General features: G+C 38.0%; 1 protein-coding gene across 2 annotated transcripts in view; it reads right to left on the reverse strand.

Moving 5' to 3' along the window:
* The window catches only part of VWA8 (von Willebrand factor A domain containing 8), a 333,728-nt gene that overhangs the window by 85,072 nt on the left and 222,223 nt on the right, over nucleotides 1–26,433 (reverse strand). For both annotated transcript variants that reach the window (XM_059144521.1, XM_059144520.1), the window contains 9 exons: nucleotides 26,164–26,302; nucleotides 24,528–24,727; nucleotides 18,856–18,966; nucleotides 17,900–17,964; nucleotides 17,295–17,420; nucleotides 16,072–16,181; nucleotides 15,274–15,428; nucleotides 10,776–10,971; nucleotides 3,470–3,551 (listed from right to left, as the gene is read on the reverse strand). In XM_059144521.1, the coding sequence (XP_059000504.1) occupies nucleotides 3,470–3,551; nucleotides 10,776–10,971; nucleotides 15,274–15,428; nucleotides 16,072–16,181; nucleotides 17,295–17,420; nucleotides 17,900–17,964; nucleotides 18,856–18,966; nucleotides 24,528–24,727; nucleotides 26,164–26,302 (1,184 nt within the window). The remainder of the gene's footprint in view (nucleotides 1–3,469; nucleotides 3,552–10,775; nucleotides 10,972–15,273; nucleotides 15,429–16,071; nucleotides 16,182–17,294; nucleotides 17,421–17,899; nucleotides 17,965–18,855; nucleotides 18,967–24,527; nucleotides 24,728–26,163; nucleotides 26,303–26,433) is intronic.

The following is a 26,433-nucleotide window of genomic DNA, read 5'->3' on the forward strand; positions in this document are numbered from 1 at the left end:
TATCTTGTCTATGGGCTTTAATTGCATTTGTATTTAATATTTTACATTTTCTAACTTAGGGAGTTACAGGAATTTATAACAAGGAATTTATGTATTTCTCATATTACATATTTCATACATATACATATTTCCTTTGTTATATATTCATTTCTAGGGATGCAGCTTTTGCCTATAAGTCAACTGCATACTTCCTTTTTCTGAATATAGCTCTCACTGTGCAAAAGAAACAGATTAGAAGTTCTAATTACCAGTGTTGGCTGTCTAAATACATCTGATATTTTCTATATGAAATAAATGGACTAAAGGGATAGTCTGATCAGATAATAAAAACATAATAAACCATCAGTGTAGACCTGGGAAAACCACTATATGTTGGATAAAATCTTCTAATATTCTAAAGAATAAACCAAGGCTACTTTGACCTTTCTTCCCAGTCTGCCTTAGACAGAGTGACCGAGCTAGCTGCTCTGGGACACAGAAGTTTTAGAAAATGTTAATATGTAGAGGATGATAACAGTAGTATGGGTCCCAGGGTTTCAGAACTACTTTACAGGGCTAGAAGGACTCAAAGAAGGTGACATTTGATATAATACAGGATTTACCTCATGGTGCTCTCCCCAAGAACATGTGCCTTAGTAAAGAAAATTAATAGGTACAGATGGTGAAGTAAAGGGCTCTCCCAGAACAATGAAATTTATCTACATGAAACAATAATTTTTGAGAGTCTTCCAAGAGCACTCAAGAAGTAAGACTGTGGAATACTGTATTTACTGGCTAAATGTTTAACTCTTTTTACCATGAAACTTGAAAAGTCTATGGGCAATTTCTTCAATATGTCAAAAAACAGTGCTGAAAAAAAGTCACGTATTTACCACAATTTGCTCCCCAACTCTAGAATCTCTTCTTTACCTTGTTTTAAATGTATCTTCTCCTTACTACATTATAGCAAGGTCACTGAAGAATGCATAGAATTATAGTAGAGTGAGGCCCAGATTTCCAAACACCCACAGATGAGAGCTAGGCAGTATCATTTTACAGATGTAAATAATACAAAAACTTGAGGAAAAAGACTCAAGCTTTACTAGGGGCAAAAGTGATGTATTCATTTTGGCCCTGTAGTTACAGTGTTACTGTATTTTCTGTTATTTGAAGTTATCCATCAGATGGAAAATTCCAGCTATCTAGCGGAATGCTAAATTTAAGCAACTAGCAGGAAAACTGAAATCCAGATGGGTTGTTCTCTTGGATTGCATATATGCCAAAAATGGCAATAGCTAATCTCAAGAGAAATTCAGGATATACTGATAATGAACAGACTCCAAATCACATGGCACTTGAAATATGGCAAGTCCAAACGGAGATGTTCCAAAAGTGTAAAATACATAACTGATTTCAAAGACTAAGAAGAAAAAAGGAATATAAAATATCTCATTAAAATTTTTATATTGAATATGTGTCAAAATGATAACATTTTATGTTTTTAAATTTTTTCAAAAAATATTTATTTATTTTAAGGAGAGTGTGCATGATAAAATGATAATATTTTAAATACACTGGGTCAATAAAATGTGATTAAAGTCAATTTCACCTATCTTGTTTTCCTTTGGAAAAATATGGCTAATAAGGAATTGACAATGACACATCTGGCTTGCATTCTGTCTCTGGTGGGCAGTATGGAGGCTCTGAAGGACTGCCTTGTGGTGTCCAGCTGGCCTGGGCTCTTTACACAGCTGCTCTGCCAGATGTTCCTTGCACGGCAGGTATCACGTACGGTTCACACAGAAAGTTAAAAGAGAAGAGCAATGAAATAAAAGCCAGGGCTAATGAGAGAGCAATTAAGAGAAATACTGGGAAAAAATTATTAATGGTTTTAGAAATGTAAAAAACACAAAGTTGTTCTTTGCTTTTGTTGCTTGAATTCATAGTGTACTTTAATAAGCATATACTTCATATGGAACGAGGAATTTCCCCAAATGACTAAAAGCCATTTTCCATTAAACTGACACATTAAGGTGCTCTAAGAAGGCATATTTATATATGTTGGAACAAGTAAAGCTATTTTTTGAGTAATGCTTTGATTACTTATATTTATTGAACCCGATTAAGGCTCCTAAGAAATGAAACTGTGTTTCTGAGTTACTGTGTACTGTCACGCTGGGCTGGTTTCTTCTAGGGGGTTGGAGGAGTGGCTGGAAAGTGGCCTGGTGATGCTGAGGGTGACTTTCTCTCATGCTGGAAGGCTCTCCAGGCTCCTCTGTTAAAGAGTTCAGGTGAGGTTTTCTCCCTGTGTTGTGAGGGCTCAGTCGCCTATAAGGAAGTATATGTTATGAGGGGATGTGGTGTCAACCTAGGCCAAAGCAGAGGAAAAGATTCGAAGAAGGAGGTGCTGGCTGGGGAGCAAAGTAAGGAAGAATGAGGAAGCTGAACCAAATAGACCAGAGCAGGTGTGTGGTTCAAGTAAGAGAGGGAGATCAGGAACGGATGCATCCAGAAAGGGATGGGCTACTAGTGAGGACACTGTGATCCTCAAGCGTAGAAACCAAGAATGTAGTTTTCCTTCTGTGTCCTCAGTCTAGTGGATTTACGTACCTTGCTTCCATCACTGGACAATAACAGAAGCAGTGAATGGTCATGAGTTCCATTCAGAAACTCTGGAAGACTTTAGCTACTGAATAGCTTTCACAGCATTTTTAAAAACCGTTTTAAAAAATGCTATTTAAATTCATTGACATTTTGAACACATTCACCTCTGAAAACTAATATATAAAGTTAAAAAATACAGTGGTTGCAGCTCGAGAGTATTATGCTAAGCAAAATAAGTCAGTCAGAGAAGATAATTACCATATGATTTCACTCATATGTGGAGTTTAAGAAACAAAACAAACAAGCAAAGGGAAAAAAAAGAGAGAGAAGGAGAGAAACCAGAAACAGACTCTTAACTGTAGAGAACAAACTGATGGTTACCAGAGGGGGATGGGTGATGCAGGTGATGGGGATTAAGAAGGGCACTTGTCGAGATGAGCGCAGGGTGGTGTATGGAAGTGCTGAATTACTGTCCTGTGTACCTGATATTACACTGTATGGTAACTAATGGAAATTCAAATTAAAACTTAGAAAAAAATAAAGTTAATAAGATGAAAATTTTCTCCAATACTGAAAACACTGTTTCAAGTACAGAAAAATTTATCATTGGGGATCAGTCAATGACTAGATCAATGATAGAGAAATGAAGCCTTCAAAGGCTGTTAGACTTATACCTATATAATGTTTGAACATTTTTCCCAAATGAAAATAAAAATAGCAGTAAAGCATGCAGAACAGCAGCAAGATACAAGCTAACTGCAAGTGGAGGGGGGAGAGCTTTGTTCTTTCAGGAGACAAAAGCACAGATTTATTTGGAATGCAGAGTAAGACTTGACTTGCTCTTGATCTGACATTTGAAATGAGAATAAAGGTGAACGTGGCTTACCTGGGAACAGGGATATATCGGAGTTTCTTTGATTGAAGGTCAGTGATTTCTATATAACCAGCTGTTTGCGGAGGGGTCACATCTGCAAACAAGTCATGGTATGAGCTGAGTATTAAATTATTGCATGATACCAACGTAAGACCAGCAGAAAGCACGAATGTTGCTAGAAGTTGAATGAAATTACCAGTAGCCTAGGACAGAGCTCTGAGACCCACCTGACAAGGTCCTGGGCCAAATCTAGTCTGTAGGGTTATGTTTTGGTCAAGAAAACACAAAGACTGTCAAATACATGCACATCAGACCATGGTTCTTTACTGTCCAGAAATGACCTGAGTTCTTTTCTTTGTCTTTGCTAGCTTTCCAAGACGAGCCATTTTAGCACTTACAGTTTATTTAAAAAGATTTTTTCACCTGAATTCTGTCTTTCCTTCCTAGGAAGTCAAAACAACAGTACAAGCAGCCACTTTGTAACTGGACTGGCTGGGAATAAAATCCTGACTCTGATATTTCCGAACCGTGTTTTATGCTGGTCAGGTTAGGTACCTCGCTTCTTCTGTCATTTGTAAAATGGGGATCACAACAGCATCTGAGCAGCACAGACATTATTTTGAGGATCATTGGCCCCACCAAGACAGGAGAGGGTGAGGTGAAGGTAGGTCTGTGCAATGAGGACTCTGGACCATGGAAATGATGAAAGGGTCGGATGGGGAGAGGGACAGGGTCTGATATACGGAGGCCAGGCCCCCCTCCCTCTGATCGTGGAATTGTTTCCCAGCCAATTCCAGGGGTCTGCTGACTTCTCTTCCAAAGCCCTGAGAACCACCACTGACCATCATGTGCTGCCCCTACTGTGTGCCAGAAACTCTGCTCCGTCTTGTCTTTCTGGGCAGTTTTGAATCCTAACTGCAAAGACTCATGATTCCCACTTGAGTGAGGAGGGAACTGAAGCTAACAGAAGTGTGAGGGTAATGTGACCTGCTTGAGGTGACACGGCTGGAGAGTGACAGAGATGGCACTCAAATCCAGGCCTTCTTGGCTTTGCAATCTCTGCTCTGTCCGCCCCTCCAGGTGACTCCTGCCTAAGCTGACCCGAGGGTTATGATTTTGAAAATAGCCTCATTTTAGAAGATATGGGCCATTAGTGTCTTTAAAAAAAAAAAAATCTCCCCTACACAGAACCCATACTTTTTAAAGATTTTTTGTCTGTTGTCCATCTCTTATTACAACTTCAGGTTTGAATGAGATGTCCAGGACGTTCACACTGAATTTATCCAATGTAGTTTACAAAAAAAAATAAGAAAGTAAGAAACTTCATATTTTTATTCATGTTTGTAGACAGAGATTTTTGAGTAGACCCTCTAAAAAATTAAAAACTCAAAATATGTCTTATTTATTCAACAAACAAGGTTAGGTTTACTTTGTACCAGACACTATACAAAGTACTGAGGAGAAAGAAGGAGATGGGATTCCTGCCTCATCTGAGGAGCCCACAGCAGAAACAGGAAAGTTCCTTACAAAACAAAAACAAACCCCACACAACAAAACAAAACCTACTAAGTGGGCCTCTGGAAACCCATAGGCCTGGGGGTTAGGTATGAGCTGCAGAGCAAGGCAGGCAGGAGTGCCAGAGATCAGAGGGTTAGGAGGCAAGGAAGGTAATGTCCAGGGCAGCAGAGGGTAAGAAAAGAGAGTTCCTATGGTAACCTGACCACCCGGCTGAATTGGCCATCCCTAGATGGCCATTTATATAAAACAAGCATGCTTATCGTCAGTCACACACAGCCTGCATTGGAAGCGCTGCCTGGGACGGGAGGTCAGTCTTGGATAAAGTTTTGCACCATATATCACTTTTGACAGTTCCTGCTGCTAAGACCCAGCCGAAGTGGTTTGAATTATTTATAGACCCAGGTTCTTTGCCAAAAATGACCAGTTATTGAAGCGGCTGCCTCATTAACTGACTTACATGTTGGCTTGTCACTCACGGGTGCTTTTTCTTCGTAAGTAGTAGCGAGAAGCTGAGCTGGGGCTGTGGCCACCAGAGCTTTCAGACGGCCCGTGAAAGCGAAGTAAGCCAACTTATTTTAAAATATCTTTTCTTTCACTGTGCAAATTAATTCCATGGCATAAAGAGGGTGAGAAAATGCAGTAATGGCTGTGTCTATTTCAAGAAGGGGAAAGTAAGAATTTTACTCCTGGTGCTAAAAAATATTTTCACGTATCAGAAAAGGCACTTCGTGGCTATAAAGCACTTTTGAAAGCAGTATTAAGGGAGTGGTGGTGGAAATGGTAATGGGGAGCACTTGAAAAATAATCAGCATTGATGTTTACTGATTTGAAAACGAATCGGCTCAGAATGCATGACTGAATTAAGGAAGCGAACACCGTGGCCAGATTTCCCTCCAAACTTGGCCAAATCCTTGTCTATCCATTTTAAACGTTTCAACTCTGGAGAGAGGACAGAGGCTCAGTAAATTTCCATTACATTTATAATCCAGGTGGATTTCAAGGATAGGTATAAGCTATGCATGAGCATGAGTTCACTAACGTCAAAAGGGAAGTCACGGCTGCGTATTTAGCGCACCGTTCCCGCAAACGGTTGGGACAGCTATGTGCACAGCGCCAAGGTTAGGAGGAGGTATAAAAGTTGTCAGGCAAAACAACCAAGAACAAATTCAAAAGGAAGATGAAATTATATTAAAAAATTCACTACTTTTAGCAATGAAATTCTATGTACATCTGTTAACTACCAAGTTTAATGCATTTCTGTGTTCACAGATTAAGAGTGATGTGTGCCCTCCAATCATGCCAATGCCAAATCTTTGAATTTACTCAAAGTTCAAAACACAGATTATCACTTTTAATCCAGAGTTGTTATTTTGTGTTTGAAGAGCTGAGGTCTGTGATTAGAAAGAAAGAAAGAAAGAAGAAAAGAAAAAAAGAAAAAAAAAAAAGCAGCTAACAATTAACTAGGAAAAAAAAGAATGGAAGAAAGCAGTAAATCTCTCCCTGTCTGCATTAAATAAAAATTATGCCATCTTTATGAAAGCCACCAGGAGAATAACCTCTATAGTTTCCATTGATTTCTTTAATAAAAGGCTGATCTGCACTAGTTCCTGACTAATCAGACTGTTGGACTCTATTTACTTAAAAAAAGGCCAAACTATTTTTTATACCCGTGTCAGTTCAATGACTGCTTCTTAACCAGGGCAAAGATTTCTTTCTTTCTTTCTTTTTTTTAAAAAAGATTTTATTTATTTATTTGACAGAGAGAGATCACAAGCAGGCAGAGAGGCAGGCAGAGAGAGAGGAGGAAGCAGGCTCCCTGCTGAGCAGAGAGCCCGATGCGGGGCTCGATCCCAGGACCCGGGGATCATGACCTGAGCCGAAGGCAGCGGCTTAACCCACTGAGCCACCCAGGCGCCCCCAGGGCAAAGATTTCTTATGCCATTATCTTTCCTCTACTACTCTGGAAGTTCTATACTCTACTCCTAACTTACTGACACACAAACTTAACATCGTTATCCTTCCTCCTGAACAAAGTAAGGCACTTAGAACACTTTAACATTAGTCACTCCTCTTCCTAAGTTGTGGATTATAATTGTCTCATAGTTTTGATATATGCTTTTTAAAATTTCATGAACTTTTATTATTTTTGTTTCTTATAATTGATGTTTATTAGCCACATATTTACTACTTTCTCAAGTGTCCTCATCTGAACTGTTGATTCCTAGGCCTGTGCACAGCTATCCTCCTGGCATCTCCCTTGGTCATTCTCCTAGGAATTTTTTTTTAACAGCCCACATTTATAAAATTCTTCCTGTGTACCAGATACCATGCTAAGCACTTCATGTACATTTGAAATACTTAAGGAGTATTACTTAAACAAATGAGGGGAAATAAAATTCCTAGCAACCAAGAGAAAAATGGCAAAAGATATAAACAGGCAATTCTCAGAAGAGTAAATCACAACATATGGAAAGATTCTCGGGGTTATTAAAAATTAGGGAAAGATAAACTGAAACCATAATGAAAGGTCTGATCCCTTCAAGAATACATAAGGATGGGGAGCATCAGGACCTCTTTAATGCATCTGGAACAACATTGGGAGACAATCTGGTAATTCTAGTCTTAGATATGTACCCTGTGGACTCTCAGCATGTACACAAGGAGAGGGGTACAAGGATACTTGTTGCCCATTATCTGTAACAGCAAAAACTGGAAAGTGTGTGTAACAGAGACTAGATGAATCAACTGTAATGTTCTCCAGTGAAAGTCAATGAAGAAGCTATCAATAAAGATGATGACAAAGACCATCTCCTTTGACCGAACTCCTGTGAGCTCCTTTGGATCCTCTTCCAACTTTTGGGCTTCTGTGTTCATCTCTGTACCGTTCACTTTCAGCAAGAGTCCTTCTAAGTCAGAACCCCCCACCCTCCACATGTGATCAGGTTCCTCGCCCTCCACCCTCCATAATCATCCTGGCCTGCCTTCAGCAAGTATTCTCCGGGGTCAATTTAGCTGCAAGTCTTCCTTTTCCCTGATTTCCTTTCAGTAGTTTTCTATCTATTGATCCCTACCAACAGTTACAAGATCTATGCACTCACTATCAAGTGGTGTCAAAGCTAGAAAGGAATCCAGTGTGCTAGTAGTGGAGGGATGGATACAGAGATCAGTGGAACACAACTGAAGATACAGAAATAGATGCAAACATATGTGGTCAGTTGATTTTCAGCAGAGGTCCAACAGCTGAAATTCAATAGAGAAAGGACAGATCTTCCAGCAAATGGTGCTGGAACAAGTGAATATCTGCATACAAAACAATGAGTCTTAATTTACACCATGCACTGTATTTAAAAAATTACCTCAAAATGGAGCCTTAAATGTAAAATCTAAAATTATAAAATTTCTAGAAGGGAAGTTTTCCTTTCATCAAAATGGGAGAAGATATTTGAAAAGAATATATTGGATAGTGGACATGTACCCTGAATATATAGGGAACATACAAAATTCTTAAAAAAAGCAAAAACACCCAAATCACCCAAGGGCAAAAATCTGAGACATTTCACTATGGAAGGTATATACGACAAGATGCTCAACATCATTAGGCACTGGGGAAAATGCAAATTAAAATCATAATGAGATATTGCTGCACACCCACTAGAATGGCAAAACAGACTATACTGGCAAGGAGACAGCAGAACTTCTTTGCTGACAGGAATGCAAAAGGTATTGTCACTTTGTAAAACAGTTTGGCACTTCTGTCATATAATGTAAAAATGCCATTCCTACATTATTGTCAAAAAGTAGAAAAGATCCAACTATCCACCAACTTGTGAGTGAACAGACAAAGTGTGCACATCCACACACGAGACTACTACTTGGCAATAAAATGAACTACTGGCACACACAACGATAGAAATGATTCTCAAAGACATGATATTCAGTGAAAGAAACCAGAGTTGAGAGACCATATACTGTATGATATCGCTTATATGACCATTCTGGAAAAGGTAAATCCATAAGGACAGAAATCAGATTGGCCAGGGGACAGGGAGTAGGTGAAGAGGCTGACTGCAAGTAGCCTGGGGGAGGTTTTTGGGGAGATGGAACTGTTCTCTGTCAGTTCTGGTGATGGTAACAGAACTGTATGTGTTTGTCAAACTCATAGAACTATCCACAAACTGAACAATATATAACCTAACCTAACCTTAACTGCCTAAGAACAAAGGCATACTTCAAAAATATCACTGTGTCTGATGCGTGGAGAATGGGAAAGAATGGAAGAGGAAACACCAGAGGCTGTTGCAATATTCTAGTTTAAGATGGCAGTGATTTGGACATTGGTAGTAGAACTTTAGTCAAGTGGGTGGAATCAAAATATATTAGTAAGGTTGTATCAAAAGGACAAGGTAATTTATGATGGGGTTAGATAGAGAGGATGAGGGAGAAGAGCTATCAAGGAAGCCTCCCAGGTGTGCTGAGTTCTAGTACAGAATTTCTTGTATTTCCTGGAGTGGTGTCATGCCCCTGTACCTTTCACACAGGGTACCTCTTCCTGAAATAATTCCTTCATTTGATTCACTCCCATTCATCTTTTCAAGGGCCAGCTCATAATCACCAGTCTGGACCATAAGCTTCTCCTTTTATAGATCACCTTGTGAACATTCCTATCACAGCACTGTACTGAGATTGTCATTTTATTCACCTGCCTCTTCTACCTTAAGAAACATTTTGAGGAAACGGTGATTTCTTTGGAAGGAACTAATTCTAAATATTACGATATAACCAGGACTTGTCAAACCCAGTAGCAGATTATAATATAATACATTTAGCATTATATTTATTAAGCCCACAGTGATGATAACGAATGTAAACATAGGACAACATGTTACTACCAGGGGCTCAATGAGCAAATATTTTCATAATTATCCTTGATGATGAAAGCCCATATAGTTCAGTGAGAAGAGCCCTAGGCTTGGGACTGGAAGATGTGATGCAGATCTGGGCTCTGCCGGCCACTGGTGGGGCAGCCCTTGGCATGCCATCTTATCTCCCTTCATCAGCTTCCCTGCATACAAGTTCAAGAGTACACTGATGACAGAATGGAGATTTGAAGATTAAATAAGAGTAAGGAAAAGGGATCGGCACAGGACCTGGCCTATGTTTTGCAGTAATAAATGTAAGATGACTCTTGGGAGCACTGCTTAGGGGATCAGTCTGCATGACTCCCTTTCATCATGGGAGCTTAAGACAAAAGTCAGCCCCATTTTCTGTGCCTTATGGTCTAATAATTTCTAAAAGTCTCTTTGAAATCATCTGCTTCTTCTCTTTTTTTTTTTTGGAAAAAGATTTTAGTTACTTATTTGACACAGAGATAGGTAGAGAGAGAGAGAGAGAGCAAGCATAAGCAGGGGGAGCGGAAGAGGGAGACGGAGAAGCGGACTCCCTGCTGAGCAGGGAGCCCGATGCGGGACTCCATCCCAAGACTCCTGGGATCATAGCCTGAGCTGAAGGCAGATGATTAATGACTGAGCCACCCAGAAGCCCCTGAAAGCATCTTCTAAGTAAAGTTACTGTGTAGACTGTAAGGCAAAGGAAGAAGAGTTTTAACAGCAGTGCCTTCTACCACACTGTGAGAAACTGAGTGAAAACTTTCTGAGTACGCACAGAGGTCTTTTTAGCTACCAGATGCTGGTAGAATTATTCACATTTATACATACAGAATGATAATAATCAATTAAATATCCCTACCCAAAGCAAACTACCCTTACTACCTCGGCAAATTAGGAATTGGTAAATTTCTTACCTTTTGGGTAGATATCTTTTAGAGGGACTTCTCCTGGGGGCAGGATCCTGACTATCTGATTAGTATCTAAAAGAGTCACACAATTGCTCTGTTTTGGAGTTTCACTTTTCTTCTTTCCTCCATAAAATGTTCTGTCAGTGACAATTGGTTTATGCAAGGATGATGGCCTTTTCCAAGAATAGACTTCACTGGGTGACTGAAAGAAAGAAAAGATCAGAGTACTGAAATATAGGGGTGCCGGGCTCAGTCGGTTCAGTGTCTGACACCTGATCTCAGCTCACGTCTTGATCTCAGGGTCGTGAGATCAAGCCCCATGCTGGGCTCCAAAAAGAAGTACTGAAATAGAGTTGACCCCTGAAGAACACAAGTTTGAACCGTGCCAGTCCACTTACACGTGGATTTTTTACACTACAGTAAATGTGTTTTCTCTTCCTTATTATTTTCTTAATGACATTTTCTTTTCTCCAGCTCACTTTACTGTACATACATAATGTACGTAACATACAAAATGTGTACTCGACTGTATATGTTATCAACAAGGTTGTCAGTCAACTGTAGGCTATTAGTAGTTAAGTTTTGGGAACTCAAAAGTTATTCATGGAGTTCTAACTGTGTGAAGGGGTTCAGTGTCCCTAACTCCCATGTCGTTCAAGTGCCAACTGTACTATAAATTACATTCACCACGTCTGGTACAATGCAGCCCTTTAAGTAGGTACCAGAGGTAAACTTATATTTGACAAGTGTAAGAAAATCAAATTACTTCTTAACCTTCTTGAATTTCATATAGAAAATAGCTATTTCACCAGTAATCATATTTCTCAGGCAAATGTGAAATACACAACATACTTTTTATGTTGAAATGAACTATAACTAATAGAGGGAATATAACAATATAGTTTAAAAATGAAATAAATATCTGATTCATCTACTTTCTGGCATTCTGAAGTCCCTGAGTGTGTCTTTCCATTCACATTTTCCTTCAGTCTGCCCTAGATGTTTAAAAATCTTCTGGAATTTTGTGTATTTATTCCCTTTTGCTTTACTTAATATATATATGTATATATATATATTTTTTTTTTTTACCACATATGTATTTATATACATACCCCAAGATCGTAGATATTTTCCTATGTATTCTCTAAACATTTTAAAGTTTTGTCTTTCACATTTAAGTCTTTAACCCATTTGGGATTTATTTTTGTGAATGGCATGAGACACAGATTAATATTCATCCTTTTTCCACATGGATAGCTAAGTGTCCAAATACTGTCAAATACCGAACAGCACTGATCAACACTGCTATTATAAAATACAGTTCTGAGTATGTATGCATCTGCTGCTCAGCACTTCATTCCACCCTCTTTTTTTATTTTTTAATTAACATATAATGTATTATTAGCCCCAGGGATCATTCCATTCTCTTATTTATTTTTCTACCCCTATGTCCATACCATTGTCTTAGTTACTGAAGCTTTACAGTAAGCCTTGAAATTTAGTAGGGCAAATACCACTGCTTCTACTTGGTTCTTCAGGAACATCTTGGTTATTGTCTTTGCTCTTTCATAAAATTTTATGAGAGTTGGATTTGCTCTGCATACTTGTTAGTATTTGATATTTGTCAGTATTTTTTTATGTTAGACATGTAGTTGTGTCTCATTTTGATTTTAATTTGCATTTCTTGAATGACTAATGATGTTGAACATCATTAGTACAACTAATTAGTACAACTAATGATGTTGTACTTAATCTCTGGATCCTCTTAAATCAAGTGTTCAAGTCTTTTGTCATCCCCCCTATATTTACCTTGTTACCTCTGTATCTATCTAAATATATTGAAAACTGTGAATTCACACAAATAGATTCAATTCCAATGCTGACTATAGGATTCATTCTAGTGTTCTTCCTTTCTCTATCTGTAACTCCTTTTTCCAATAGTGAGAAACTAGACTTCATGATCTTTAAAATTTTTACTTTATTGCTGAGTTCCACCAAATGTGACTCATATTCCATCCCACTACCAACCTTCCCTCGCAGGCAAATGCCTTCCTTACTCTGCTTGGTCCTGACAGTCAACACTGGGCTATGCTCCTGAATGGACGCCCTCCTCACCTTACTTGGGCTCCTAAATCCTACACCCTACCTCCACCTCCTCAGGGGCACCACCTGCATCCTACCTGGAGTTCATTTCCATCACAGGTGGTTACACCTTCCCCCATATGGGGTGTCCTCACCTCCTCAGCCTCTGACCTCTGTCACCTTATACTGTTTGCCCATTTTCTATATTGGATGATTTGTTTTCTTGCTCTCGAGTTTTAAGCAATCTTTGTATGTTTCAGATACAAGTCCTTTGTTGGAAATATGATTTGCCAACATTTTTTCCCAGCCATATCTTTTCATTCTCTTAATAGTGTCTTTTATAAAGCTGAAGTTTTAGATTTTGATGAAATTCAATTTATCAGAATTTTGTTATGGATCATATCTGAGATGCTCAATAGAGTATTTGATAGAAGTGATGATGGTATCTTGTCTAATTCTTTTTTTTTTTAAAGATTTTATTTATTTATTTGACAGACAGAGATCTTAAGTAGGCAGAGAGGCAGGCAGAGAGAGAGGAGGAAGCAGGCTCCCTGCCGAGCAGTGAGCCACCCACTGAGCCACCCAGGTGCCCCTTGTCTTATTCTTAATATTAAAAGGAATGCTTTTAATTTTTCACTACTAAGGATGATATTTGCTGTATGTTTTTTATGGCTATTTGGCATTAGGTTAAGGAATTGATAAAAAGTTTGTAATAATTTAGGTGCCTCTGATAATGTTATAAAAAGTTAATAGGTGACATATCCCTTTATTGTTAGCTTTATGAAGAGTCAAAAGAAATTCACATCAAAGCAGAAATGCACTGTGGTATGGGAGAAAGGATACAGGTTTAAGGGTAAGTCACCCTTGACCTCAAATCCCAGCTCCTTTACTCATAATTTTTGTGGCCTAGGAGATATATCTTCTCTGTTTTTATTTCTTCATCTATAAAACCTTATAAAATTGTTTTAAAAATTACCTGTCATGTATGAAAGGGTTTAGAATAGTGCAATGCCTGATTTTTGTATTAGGGTCTAAAAAATACAATTGTTATCATAAAATGTTGAAAGGCTGCCTAACTGACCCTAGTTTTTCACTTAACAAATATTCAATAACACCTCCTTTGTATTGGTTACCATACTAAGTAGGGGGGATAAAACTTTTAATTTAATAAGGTCACGAGTCCTTCTGGTTATAAAGGATTTCTATAGGGTTAATACAAACTGTCTTATACTCAGTGCCAAATACTTTTAATTTATAACCATTTTTTTACAGTAACAGTATATTTCTATACTAATTTCTTCAATCAGAAGATCAATATTTTAAATGACTCCACCTTCAGAAACACAACTCTAATATTTTCCCTACTGATCGCAGCAATCATTAAGAAATCATATTAAACATAACTCTCATTCAGTCAAGACTGCTGTAGATACTGTATTTCAACAACATGTTTCATTTTCAGTTATATAATACCATAGCAAATGCTTTTTAGTTGATAATTAGGAAGACATATGGCAAAATCCTAAGCCACAGGGTTTTGGATTTCAGATGTCTTATACCCTGAAATAGTCACCATTCATTAATTACATTAAAAATCTGAGATTATGTGAGACTGGTATACCATCAAGCAGAGCTGCTATTTTTATCTTTAAATGATTCTATTAAAAAAATAAAAGCCACAAAGGAAATTATGAAAATTAAATGTTAAATCAAAATACACGGAGCTACATCTAAGGTTATTAGATGACATCTTAGACTTAAATAACCTTTATATTTAATTTTCCCTCATTTCTATCAGGGGAAGATGGTGCCTCGTTTCACTGAAGTCAATTACAAATAGCCCCTTCTTTACAGATAACAGTACATAATAGCAGAAAGGACAACCTAAGAACAAATTAAGCTGAAATTATCACCATAATCTGGATACTGCAAACATATGATAAAGCAGAGCAAAACTCAATGGAAAGTGAACTGATGTTCACAAGTGCTGAAAACATTTAATCTATAGTAATGAGACCCCCCAACTAATTAAACTTTAAAAAACTCTAGAAGACATGTTATTTTGTTAGTCTCAAATGTTCCTCTTGACAGATTACATGAGCACACATTAAGACGACATGATGTAAAATTACCATCAGTAGTTTAAACATTTCACTGTGTCACAGGGACTCCCATGTATGGAGAATACTGGTTTCCCCTTACTAAGTTACATAATTACATTACCCTTTAAATGCCAATTTTAAAAAAGCAATGAAAGTAGAATGTACTTTCTAATGACTGATTTGTAATACAGACTTGATCTAAAATGTATACCATAATATCATTACATTTTTAACTAACCCTCAAACAGCCTTACACATCATAGCCTGAACTGGAGAGAAGAAATATTTATTCAATAATTGAAAAAAAAACTGGTGCTTACCATGAGATCTGGGAAGCCAATAACAACAGTAGCATAACTATTCTCATCTGAGAGAATTCGGTTAGGAGAGGCAATCTTTTGTCCCACAGCTGAACTTAAATTTTCAGATGATAGTTGATCACTTGAAATTTTATGAGGTATGCTGAGATCTGCTTCTGAAGTGTCAGAGAAACATTAGATACCATATGCCCCTAAAATGCTTCAGGAATTAATTTTTGCAAGATTTCATTCTCACCAACTCAAAAGGAAAAGCACAAGTTAAAAAAAGAGAAAACACTTTAAATTATATTCATGGCCTTTTGGTTGAGAAAAGTCAGTTTTTACAATCAAGGCATCTCCTCTAAGTGAATGCAAGTATTTATTGAATTCAAAATTTGATTAGCAATATTTATATTACCATTAATAGCACCCTGCAATAAAGACGTGAAACTGACCCACCCCACTGGTAATGGTATGTTTTAGGTTTTTTCTAAGTACTACTCACCGCCCCCACTCCCCCCAAATGGTGATGAATTAAGTAGAAATCCTGAGGGCCTGTGTTAAAAAAAAGAAAAGATGCTACACTAGAAGACTAATGGACTTGGAACCTAAATGCATAGAGAAATTCTGATTTCTCAGTTCAAAAAATTCAAAGAAGTGAAAAGATAGTATATTCTTATTTACTAATTCTAATGTAATTACTAAGTTCTTTCTTTTGGGCATAAATTTAACATATGTTGATGTTATTGTTCTTAAATGATTCTGGAGGACTCTAAGGGCACAGCACACAGCCCTAAGCACAAAGCAAAGGGAATTTACCTTGTATAACTCCAAATCCTGTGCTAGGTGGCTCCTCTTTCAACACGTACAGCTGGCAAACCCCACTAACCTCAGAGTCAATGTGTGCAGGCTTACTTAAAAGATATTTCCTGAAAATAAACAAAACATCTATGTGAATAGTTTTTCCTCTTTAATAATTGTGAGTCCAGACTATGAAAGGTCAGAATTCCACACCCCCCCAACTCCAAAGCTTTGTTTTTATATTCTGAGTATAATTTGCAGTTTCAGAGTTCTGTTGTGAATTAACACATAACTTCTCAGCACTGTCGACAGGGAGCAGTGCATGATAATGCAGTAATAAATAGGAACTAAAATCCAGTACTTCGTTTAAGAGGAAGGGCTTGCGGGGTGGGGGGGAGAGGAGCAACCCTAAAGTGACACACCCCCATTATCATGGAACCTGCTCTTGATATGATTTTGATCAGCCAGCACAACGAGTGAGAATCTGGCCTCTTACTTGTGACTAGCTGAGGGACAGAAGCCCTCAGCACTGTAATTCCCTTGATCTACTTATTTTTAAGAATTCTAAAATAGGGATGTATAAATAGCCAGAAATCTTTTGCAGCAGGATATTTCTGCTTGTCGCCCTAGGGGCAGAGAGAATCTGTATTTAGTCAGTAGAGGTAATGAATGAGGCAGGGAGACTCAAAATTCTCTGTGCACCCTACTTATGCCAAGTGCAGCTAATGTCCCTTTCCTCAAGACATATACAGTCAAGTGTGGGGAAGCAGCACAAACATGAACGTAACTAAGAGCAACCAACATAAAATGAAGAAGAAACTTCTAAGAGGTGAATTCTGGGAAGCTCCCAAAAGGCAACAGCTCTAGGACAGAGACTAAGGCCCTCTGAAGAGAGGATAAATCAAAAATCTATTTTGAAGTATCTCTAGTTTGGCAAGAATACTGAGGATTCCCAATGTACTAATAGGAAAAAAATCTGAAGAATATGGATCATATATAAAAGTCATTATGATTTTACTATTAATTTCCATGTCATTCTCTGAAACACTTTCATAATTACTCTGTGAAGTAATATTTATTTTAATTTTTCCCCACCCTTTCTTCTTTCTCCTACAGAGATACCAAATTCAGAAACTGTTAAAAGATGGATACTGGAAGTCAGAACAGTAAGGATTCTGGATAACTGATAAATATGGCTGAGCTATGGTACATTCCATGAGATGCCATGTAGATCTACCCACTGGTTTGTTTTGTCTTCCACCAGAAGCCACTTGTCCTCTGCTACAAGAAACACTGTCTTGACGTTGATGGGAAGTGAGATGGTGTGAGTTCGCCCTTCTAGGACATCCAGCACAGTCAGGCTGTTCCTGAAAGAGGAGAAGAAAACTATCTGAAAGGAAATGGTGAGGATAATGGTTGAGTAATGATGGCACAGTCATTTCATGATCTATCACGCAAATGCTAAGAAGAAGGTGTTCAAAACTAAATAATGACAAAGAAAAATGGTAATTGAGACAACTGGGGAGGGGAGCCAGAGGGAGAGAGAGAGAATCTTAAGCACCCAGCACAGAGCTGGACATGGGGTTCAATCTCACGACCCGGGGTCATGACCTGAGCCGAAATCAAGAGTTGAAAGCTTAACCAACTGAGCCACCCAGGCACCCCCAGCACTGTCTGTTCTTAGGTCTGTTTTTAAATGTTCTACAGTGTGGGAAGAGTTGCTTTTACAATAAAACATTTGCAATTTGGTTACATTGGTTTTATAATAAGGAAGTATAATTAAATGAGGAAAGAGAGTGGGCAAAATAAAGATTCCAGTTTAAATCTTCTATAACAAAGAGCTCACCCATTTTCTTTGTAGAATACTAGCCAGTTTTTGTGTGAAAATTCTTTACACATTTTATAAGTTTCCTAAAGAAAAAACAAAATATTCACATTAAATGTGTGAGATGCAGTCATGTCTCTTCGGCTCTTTTCCCTTAAATAAAGTTCTTTGACATATAAACACGTAATTCCTTGAGAAGCTACCTCTTTATTTGCTTCGAGACTCTTATGGTAATGTGGATCAAAATATATTTTTAAAATTTATTTCATCTTTAGGATAAAGATTTTAAAAATAATGCCAAATACGGGTTAGAAATAAACCTGCTATCTGGTGATTAACTATGGAATTTATACCATGACATAAACACACAAGAAATGCTGGGTTATTTTTTGTAGATTTGGATACATTTATAGGATTTAAATTATCTGTTTTTTTTTTTTCATGGTCTTTTAAGACTTAATTATGTTCTTTTGCAGGGCAAAAAGTAAGTCTTACTTTTTCTAATAAGTTTTCTTGGACTGGCCTTGTACTTAACTTACTAGTTTAATTTAGTTAATGTATTCAAACGTTTATTCATCTAGTAGGTGCAATCAGGTATCTTAGACATCAGTTTATTACATAAATCCAAAATATAAACATATAACTTGAAAACAGTTCAGTGTCTACATGGTCAGGAACTTGTCACGAATATCATGTTTTAGAAAGTTCATGATGTTCTATTATTATTATAGTTCAGTCCTGAGAAGTCTTCATGTACATATGACATCTACAAACAAGAAGTTATTGGTTACTTAATTATATGTGTATCTATGTCTATTTATAGGACATGAACATCTATGCGTGCATAGTAAGAAAATTCTCTTGTAGGGTGTAGTAGTAAACCACAGGTATGGAGAGAGATAGGCAGGCATGTATCTTTAAGGTAGAAAGCTCCAGAAATCCTTGGCAATTTGCTGGGCAAGTTGGGTGTAGCTTACCGTCTCCTCCTTGTTCCACCAGGAAGGTTTCTTAGATGGACTCTCTTCTGAAGGGAGGACGAGACGTCGAAGGGCTTGGCCAGTGGTATCCAATAATAGGATGACATTGCTCTGGAAATAAAGAGAAGAGTTAGAAGCTCAAGATTTGTTTCTTTTCTTTTTTTAAAAGCAGCAGCCTCTTGGCAACCTGGTAATAAAAGATACAGTGGTAAATCAAAGGAAAGATGACAATACTGAGTGAATAAAGACACTGAATGGTTTTCCTTAATATAGAATGTAAAGTATGAGATGGTTATAGGAAGGTATTTCAAATTATGTAATGCAGAATGTATTATCTTTGAAGATTTTATCTTAAAACCATCTCCTTCTAAATATAGACTACTTTAACCATGATTCTGTTTTATTGTATTCTTGAGGAAACTAAGAGGATCGATAATTTTTAAAGTCCATTTAGTTTTATTGAAACTACACTTAAAGAGTATTTTGTTGAAAACTGTCTTATGTTGTGCATATTAAATCTCACTTTAGCTTCTCACATCCAGGTTTATTTCAGAAGAGACGTACATGATAAAAAAGATGGGTTAGCAAGAAAAGATCAAGGATCCTAAGAACCTAGCTCATAATGAGTGTTTCTTCATTTTAAAATTCGCTAAGCTTTAATAACTCAGAGTTGGTACCACAATAATATACAAAGAGATTTCTCCAGTATTATTAATCACAGTTTTGTAAACGAAGTAATAATCTCAGTAATTAGCATTTTTTCAAGAAATTTTTAAAAAAATAAACCTTAAGCATTAAAATCAATGAACAGAAACATATGAATAAGAACTTAAAATTGAGAAAGTCAGAAAAGATGAAATATTTTATTTTATTATTTATTATTATCATTATTTAAAAGATTATTTATTTGAGACACAGAGAGAGAGAGAGAACATGAAGGGCAGTGGGGGGGGCAGAGACAGAGGGAGAAGCAGGCTCCCTGCTGAGCAAGGACCCCCACCCCCATATGGGACTCAATTCCAGGATACTGGCATCATGATCTGAGCCCAAGGCAGCTGTTTAGGTGAATGAGCCACCTAGGTGTTCTATAAGATGAAATATTTTAAAGAGATGCAATGAACTTGGCTTTCTTTGGTGAAAATTTAAAGACCCTTGAAGATTAAACAAAAAGGTTTACAAAAAGGGCACCTTTAAGTCAGGCCTCATTGTTATGCAACTGTCTTCTTTGTTTTGTTTTGTTTAAATTTGAGGCTCCTCCAGTTATCCTAACCCCTATGAACTTTTCATTTCAAAAACTTTCTTTGGGTTCAGTGGGTTAAAGCCTTTGCCTTCAGCTCAGGTCATGATTCCAGGGTCCTGGAATTGAGCCCCACACCGGCTCTCTGCTCAGCAGGGAGTCTGCTTCCCTTCCTTTCTCTCTGCCTGTCTCTCTGCCTACTTGTGATCTCTGTCTGTCAAAAAAAAACCAAAACAAAACAAAACAAAAAAAAACTTTCTTTGGGGAAAATGAAGCACCCAAGAATTAATATATAGTCTGCAAAATATAGGAAACAAGTAAGAAGTGTCTGTTTCCTTGTCCTTTAATAGTTACTGGGCAGCTTATGTTTAAAGCACAGAGGAGAACACAATGATGAATTAACCATGACCCTTACTCTGACTTACATAGTCCAGTTGGAAATAAAAACAAATGCAAAGAGTCTGATGATTCATCTGCAAATCTGCGACCTCATCATGTGGTTTCAAGTTTATTTGATGAGCTAATTTTATTGAACTGCTCAAGCGTTAAAGTCGTATTTGTACCACATAGATTCCTTCACTCTGAATCTTGGGTGTAGTAAAAAATCCCACTAAGCATGTTGACAGAACCTAAGCTTCTCTGCAAACATCACTCTTCGAGTGCATCATTGGTATAATATGCGATTCCCCATTCAGAATGTGTTAGGGATATTATTAAAATCATCACTTCCTATAAGAAGTATTATTTCTGGCCTCTATAAGTTTGGAAATGATGACAATACCTTAAAAGTTTTACTTAAGAAAATGTATTAAGTTAAAAAATTTACAGCCTCCATTCTAGGTTAAATCTTTTTTTTAGAAAGTACTTTTTAAAGGAGAAAATCTTTCTCGTATGATAAATATGAACATTAACATGAATTCTTAGCACTTTAGCAAATCGGGATAATATTAACTCTTCTAAGCAAAAGAAAGTCCTAAAAATAATGTTTGATTCCAAAACATGATTAAGCAGAAGAATAAGCAGATGATTAAACAGATACGATTAAGCAGAAAAAATAAGTATGCTTTTGCATTTTTCTTCCTTTTTAAGGTCTAATACTCATATGTGCATAATTTGGCAAAAGTGGCCTGAAAAACTGTATCTTTCTAAGTGACAGAAAATATATAAATTTCCAGCCATTGTTGTATTTAGACTGTTTTAGAAGCAATCGGCAACATGAAGGAGTTCTGTTGCTCTGTCCTTTTAGATGTTAATGGTTTCCTTCTGTAAGTGACTAATAATATATTCTGTCTGAGTTTAAAAATAGAATTTTGCGTCACATCTGAGTACATGTAACCGTGGCTTTGGTGCTCCTTCAAGGGGGGAGGGAGGAGAAGCAAGGGAGCAATTTCGTTATGTTTGTATCTGACTGGGAGAAAAGTAACCTCTGGATGACCTCAATGTCCTAAAGTCTGAAATTCTAAACTTTATACAGATGAAATAAGTAATCTCATGGCAGGGGAGGGGGAATGGAGGAGGGTCTTTATTTTTAGGCATGGCAAAGTTTCCCTTTCCTCACTTATGATTTTATTTTAGCAAGGAAGTTTTGAGCAACTTTTTAAGCCAGGGAAATACATCCACAGCAAAGCTTTATAAAGACAAGGCACAGAAGAATTAATGGGAGTATTTCTCTACAATATTTTAGCTCTGCTTTCAGGGAGGGCAGAATGGGGAAAAAGGAATTGAGGGCAGTGCACTCATTTGTTAGTTGATCAAAATTATTTGCCATTTGTTAAATTTTACAGATGCATGCTGTTCATTTGGAATCAAAGAGGTCTTACCTCCTAAACAGGGCCATAATATAGAATAGGCAGCTAAGATACCCTCTCTGGGAAAAGAGGCAGTTCAGAGTCCAGTGAAGTATTCTCATAAGCTGTGCATGCTTGCTCAAGGGTGCTGAGGTAGTTTTCTAGAAAACGGTTCAGACTGTAGTCAAAGGGCCAAGTCAGGTGGTAGAATGCAAGAATGCCAGGAGGCCAAGGGCTGCTATGGAAGTTAGGCACCTCTTTGCACTCAAGAGTATTAATCAGCAATGTTGCCAAATGGTTGGCTCTTTTGAGAAAATATAATACTCGCTAGCAACATAAAAACCTAGGACTTAACAAAGAATTGGTTTATGTAGATTTGACAGTTAATTTGAGAGCTGAAAATTAGGCAGGATTGTTTGAATAAATACTCCAAATTTAGATTCTTACTGAAATGCGACTGGCTTACTGAATTAAAAATTGCCAAGATATCTTGTGCTTTTTATGACAGATTCTTCTCGTTGTGGAATTCAATTCAATGGCATTGATATTTTATTAGACACCTAAAAAGTAAAACCCATATTCTATGCGCTGGACACAAATTTTTATAAGCAATATATGGATATTTATAAACTTTGCCTGGAGGAGAAAGTGAAAAATTTTTAAAAAGTGATAATCAGAAAAAAATTTAACTCAGAATTTATGATAATTATGAGAGGCCCAAAGTTAAAGTTGACTTACTGACTCAGTGAAACACCAACATGTTATTTATGCAGTATTTCCTCTTGATTAGACATGGTCTAAAAGTATTGTTTCTTGGTAACACTTTGCTCTCCTGGTGACTTTAAATACTTGTAAATAACAATTTTGCATTTCTTTAATATCTTCCTATTGTCAATACTTTTTAATTATTCAGGCTATTCTTTTCCCCAAGTGGCTGCCGAGTGGGAGGGTGGATGAAATTTAATTCTGGTGGGGCCAATCCAATTAGGTTTGAATCTCAGTTTTCCCATGTGTTTACTGGGCAGGTTATCTGAACTCTCTGAGCCTCCACTTTCTCCCATGTAAATAAGGGTAAGGGAGGCCTAAATGTGCTGCTGGAAGAATAACATGAAATAAAGTATGTCAACTTTATTTAGTACATTGCCAGCGTTAGTAATCCTTGAAAGGTTCATCACTTGCTTTCTGGGACACCACACCCCTGGTCCATCCATCTACTTCGCTGGCCACTCATCTTTAATACCCTTGGCTGATTTTCCCTGTGTCTCCCTGATTTCTTAGTATTTCACTGCCCCAGAGCTTAGACTTCTCTCCTCACCATCACTCCCTTGGTGACCTCTTTCAGTCTCATGGTTTTTAATAACATTTGTCTGCGAAGGACCACAGATTTATATTTCCTATTCTGAGTTCCACCTACCTCCAGACTCATCTACTGGATGTCTGACAGGCATCTCAGATTTAACCCAAGGTCTAATCCCTGCCAAATCAATTCCTCATCTCAACTGATGGTGACTCCATCCTTTCAGTTGCTCAGGCCCTAAACCTTGAAGTTGCCCTTAATTAACTCTACCCTCTTTCACCCCCTGCATTTGATCTGGTAGGAAATCCTGTTGGCTCTACCTTCAATATACATCCCAAATCCATCATTACCGACAACCTTCCTTCTCTAAACTGCAATGATCTCTTGCTGGATCATAGCAAAAATTTCTTAACTAGTCTCCTTCATTCTGCCTCAGCACCTAAAGACTATTCACTGTGGAGGAGCCAGAGAAATTCTTAAAAATGTAGGTCAGGGGACGCCTGGGTGGCTCAGTTGGTTAAGCAGCTGCCTTCAGCTCAGGTCATGGGATCAAGCGTCATGGGATCAAGTCCCACATCGGGCTCCTTGCTCCGCAGGGAGCCTGCTTCTCCCTCTGACTCTGTCTGCCTGTGCTTGCTCTCACTCGCTCTCTCTCTGACAAATAAATAAATAAAATCTTAAAAAAAAAAAAAAATGTAGGTCAGGTCATGCTACTCCTCCGCTTGAAATGCTCTAACTTGTTCCTCCTCCTCCCCTAGGCAGGACCCAGGACATTACAATGGTTGAGGAGGCTCTGCACCATCTGCTTCTCCATCCCCGGCACCATGCCCCTTCCCCAGCCAGCTGAGCAATCTCTGTGACCTCACCTCCCTATACTCTCCCCCTCACACTATCTTCCCCACCATATTTCTTTAAAGATGGAACAAAACCATGCTCTAGCCACTGGGCCTCTGAACTTACATTCCCTTTGCCTAGAACTCTCTTATTTCAGATATCTGTTCTCCCCCTCACTTCCCCTAAGTCTTTGCTTAGGCATCCCCTCCTCATTTAGGCAAACCCTGCTCATCCACCCTATTTTAAATGTCGATCTTCCTGCCAGCCTTCTACTTTACTCTCCCTTGCTTCTCATCTTCTAACTTGAGATACTATTTAATGATTTCTTTTGTTTATTTAATGATTCCTACCTTCCTGCACCAGAATATAAGCTTTTCAGGCCAAAGATTTTTGTGTTCTGTTTGCTGCAGCATCTCCAGTAACAGGCACATGATCTATATTTGCCGAATGAATAATATGCTCGGTATGGTGGATACTAGGTGACCATAAGTATGCAAAAACCTTACACGAGCCTTACCTGCTGCTCATGGAGAATCACTTGACCCTTGAGGGGATTTCCCAGAGGTGCCACTGTCACAAATGGGTGCCAAACCCTACCGGCTATTCTTGGGAAGATGTCAGAGAAGTCCGCCAAGTAGCCACTTTTCCCGGTCATGTTCATGAAGTATAAGGTGATGGGATTGCATGCAACTACGTAGAGGGTATTTTCCTCATTTTCTGGAATGACAAAAGGTGTTAATTTTGTGGTCTGCACAAGATTTTCTGACTGGTTAACATGTCCAGTGCAATCTGAATCACGAGACAGAGCACACAGTTGGAACTCAGCCGATGATCTGTAGATGGACTGATTAGGAGACAGATATCTATAAATTAACTCTGATTCTAAGCTTTTCTCTAACAACTACAGAAGAGGGAAAAAACCAAAGGAAAAAAGCAACAGAACTCTAATTTGAATAAGTGGACAATACTGAAAGAGAGAGTTAAGTAATAGGAAGGACAGCATCTGGGTTTTGTTTTTAAGGGCTAACTCTGACTGACAGCAGCTGCCTGGAAGGATGTTTGGAAACGGTCAAGGCCAGCACAAAGTCTAACCACAAAAGCGCTCCTGACTAGCGAAGCCTCTCACAGGTGTGGGGTGGAGGGTCATGGCATACTCATTTCCAATCCCAAGAGATGCAACAAGGGGCCAAAGTTCAAAATCCATATATAGTCCCTACTAGTGAATGTAAGATATCTTCACAAGAGCACCAGTCTGTTAACAAAAAAAACTCTGTATTTTTTTTTAAATTGACTCAGAGAGAAAGAGAGAGAGAGAGATCGAGATCACAAGTAGGCAGAGAGGTGGGTGTGGGGGGGGAGCAGGCACCCCGCCAAGAGGAGAGCCCAATGCGGGGCTCGATCCCAGGACCCTGGGATCATGACCTGAGCTGAAGGCAGAGGCTTTACCCACTGAGCCACCCAGGGACCCCATCTCTGTATATTTTTAAAACACATATTTTTTTTTAACAAAGCTGATTTTAGGAATAAACAATACTCATTGAACTGATAGCAAAAACTTGCCTCAGCAATCCCCATTTTAGGCAAGTGAGTCTCTCCCTTTCTCCTGTCATCATCTCTGTTTTATAGGACCTTAGTAACTGCCATCAATTGAAAACTTCTGCCAAAACGTAGCCAGGGCACGCTGCATGAATCAGGAGGTAATGGCAACAGTCCAGAAAAGCAGATGCCAAAAATTCACATCCTTTATTCGCCATTCTTTACAATAACTTTAATGACTGCAAATCACTCCAGCTCTTTCATATTTCATGTAATCATCAAACTGGAATCCATGCCCCCATATCCAATGTTTCTCTTTTTCTTTTCCCCTTCTATTTTTAGCACATGCCTGGGTATGTTTAACTTTGTGCTACACTTATAATGAGAAACAGATATATGCTCACAAACTTAGCAGGGCGTAAGTGGATTCCACAATAGTATTTTGTTAGGTTATTATAGGAAATTAGTTCTAAATTACATACAATTACTATCTAATCCAAAAATGACACAGTTCCTGAGTCTATCATAGACTTCTTGATGTTTAGAGGTTCTTTTAGTCCCTCTTTAAAAAAAAAATCAATGCAGGAAGGAAAAATCAAAAGAGTAAATTGACATACCATGTGATGTAGCAATGTCACAGACTAAGTTAATTTCATCCAATGGTAACTTCCAGGAGGCACATTCTTCAGTAAAGGTTTGGGCTCTTTCTTCATATCTTTCTATTGGATATTCCTGTATGTTTATAAAGGCTGGGCCCTATAATAAAGTAGTTATCTGGGTTGAGGAATTTAGGTAGTTACCAAAATGTAGAAAGGCTAAAGTTTTTCTAAAATATAGAGTTTAAATTCAAATACTCAACATATTAAATTACCTCGTCTAATTTTATT

This window comes from Mustela lutreola, chromosome 13 (genome assembly GCF_030435805.1).
Source record: "Mustela lutreola isolate mMusLut2 chromosome 13, mMusLut2.pri, whole genome shotgun sequence".
NCBI classification, from domain to species: Eukaryota; Metazoa; Chordata; class Mammalia; order Carnivora; family Mustelidae; genus Mustela; species Mustela lutreola.